The 2,220-nt window shown below is 38.7% G+C and overlaps 1 protein-coding gene across 1 annotated transcript in view; it reads right to left on the bottom strand.

Moving 5' to 3' along the window:
* LOC101847700 (membrane metallo-endopeptidase-like 1) overlaps positions 1 to 2,220 on the bottom strand; it is a gene marked incomplete in the record, with an annotated part of 37,135 nt that overhangs the window by 1,772 nt on the left and 33,143 nt on the right. The window contains 2 exon segments of the mRNA XM_013090456.1: positions 944 to 1,020; positions 1,914 to 2,012. Of these exon segments, the coding sequence (XP_012945910.1) occupies positions 944 to 1,020; positions 1,914 to 2,012 (176 nt within the window).

The following is a 2,220-nucleotide window of genomic DNA, read 5'->3' on the forward strand; positions in this document are numbered from 1 at the left end:
TTATTATCATTATTATTATTATTATCATTATCATTATCATTACTATTATTGCTAATTAAAGCCATTGGGGTAGAAGAACGCGTTCGTTATTCGTCTAAATAACAGTGAGGGTTGGGGGTGGGATTGCATATGAAATGAAATTACCATATTATCATCTCCACTTTAATTCAAATTTGGAACTTAGCTATGTGGAATACAAAGGGGAAGCACTTGTTTAAAAAAACACTTATGGGTAGAGGAAAACGTTCAATGTGCACATTGAGAGATTGTCAGTATTGTATATAACGATTATGAAGTGCGTGAGCGTGCATGTGAAGAGAATGATACGAGTGGGACACAATTAAAAGTAAATGAAACAGCAGCTCTGATTATATGAATAAATGCGTGCGTCCATGTGCAGTTTGAGTAAGCGGACACAATTAAAAGTAAATGAAGCATAATTATCAGCTCTGATAATATAAATAAATGTGTGCGTTCATGTGCAGTTTGAGTAAGTGTTCACAAAAATGTTGTGAACTTGTTATCACGAATAATTTATTTTATGTATTAGGTGTGTTCATCTACTTTAATAATTCAAAATAACTGTCTCTATTTTGCTTTTCTAAGTAGTATATGAATCAGTAGAGGCGTGTGTGTCTACGTGTTTGTGTGTGTGTGTGTGTGTGTCTGTCTGTCTGTCTGTCTGTCTGTGTATGAGTGTGTGTGCGTGTATGTGCGTGGTGTGTGTGCGTGTGTGTGTCTGTCTGTGTACGTGTGTGTGTGTGTGTGTGCGTGTACGTGTGTGTGTGTGTGTGTGTGTATGTATGAAAGAGTGTTAGTTTGTGTGTGTGTCTGTCTGTCTGTCTGTCTGTCTGTCTGTCTGTCTGTGTATGTGAAAGAGTGTTAGATTGCGTGTTTTGTGTTCGTGTTTTTGAGGACATCGTTCTTTTCTAAAGGCGCTCACCTATAGCGCCCTGGGCTGTGTGGACCTGACCTGATCTGTTGTATGACAATCTCTTTCCTAACCAGGCCACACCAGAGCTGGGCAAAGAAAATGTAGGAAATGAATTATTGCATAAGCCTATTTTAGAAACTAGGGATATGTTATACAATATGAATGTCTACTTAATTCCTCACTTTTCTGCTAATCTAACGTTTTTTACCGCTCATATAACTGGGGTGTCGCTGGAAGTTCGAGATATTAATTATTAGTAGTTCGAACACCTGACTTCATGTTGCGTTGCATTATTCAAGGTCTGTTTGACTTCATGATGTTATTTTTTGCGTCGAAATGAAATACAATCATTCTGGGCCTATCAAACGTCATGACTTTTTCGAGAGGAGATAATATCAGTATGAAGACACGGGAAAAAGGCAAGGATGAAGGAGGCAGTCTATCAAAAGATGGGAACAGGACACAGAAAGCTGGTTTAAGACAGAAACAACTGGGGTGGGCAGGAAGGCAAGTGATAGAGAGACTCCTTACGAAAAGGTCCGAGAAGCAGTGTCTAACTACTGGGGAAGCAAAAGGAAGAACGAAGAAGGCGATGTTATTCTGGCAAAGCGCTGCCTTAGAATTACAAAGTTCTCTCTGACATTTTGGGACGTTTCGAGTTACTAAGACCTTGAGATCAGAAGCCAAATGGTCTAACTGCTCTATCGAAATCGTAAGATTATTCGGAGTAGTTATCAAGATATTTTTTAATAGTTGCATTCGAACAAGCTTGACATTGTGAAACTCAACATTTTTACGTCATGTTTCTCGAAACTAGATACGGAGAAGACAGAACGTTGCCGTTCTAAGGTAGCGAAAGATCAGTTGCTCCCAACCCATTCTTAAAACACGGACTAACACATAAAGTATAGAGCCAAAGTAACAGCGAAAACAACAGTGCAAAAGGATTCCAAGGCACAATCCCTGGAGAGTAACTTACCTGAGCATAACTGAGGAAGAACAGTTGGTTGTTTGAGTAATTGAGTCCAGGTAAGGTAGGTTCCTCTTTTCCTCTTGTTTTTACCCAGTTTCTATAGGCCTTGAGGAAAAGAACATATCACTAGAAACATTCTAATGTTAGTCTAAAGATGAGAAAAGAAGAGATAAGATAACATACCATAACATAACATAACATAAGAGAAGATAAGTCTGAAAAATGGAATAGAAGGGAGCAAAAGATGACTTGTTTCTTTGTTTGTGTGTGTGTGTGTGTGTGTGTGTGTGTGTGTGTGTGTGTGTGTGTGTGT

Source organism: Aplysia californica, unplaced genomic scaffold (assembly GCF_000002075.1).
Source record: "Aplysia californica isolate F4 #8 unplaced genomic scaffold, AplCal3.0 scaffold01287, whole genome shotgun sequence".
Classification (NCBI taxonomy): Eukaryota; Metazoa; Mollusca; class Gastropoda; order Aplysiida; family Aplysiidae; genus Aplysia; species Aplysia californica.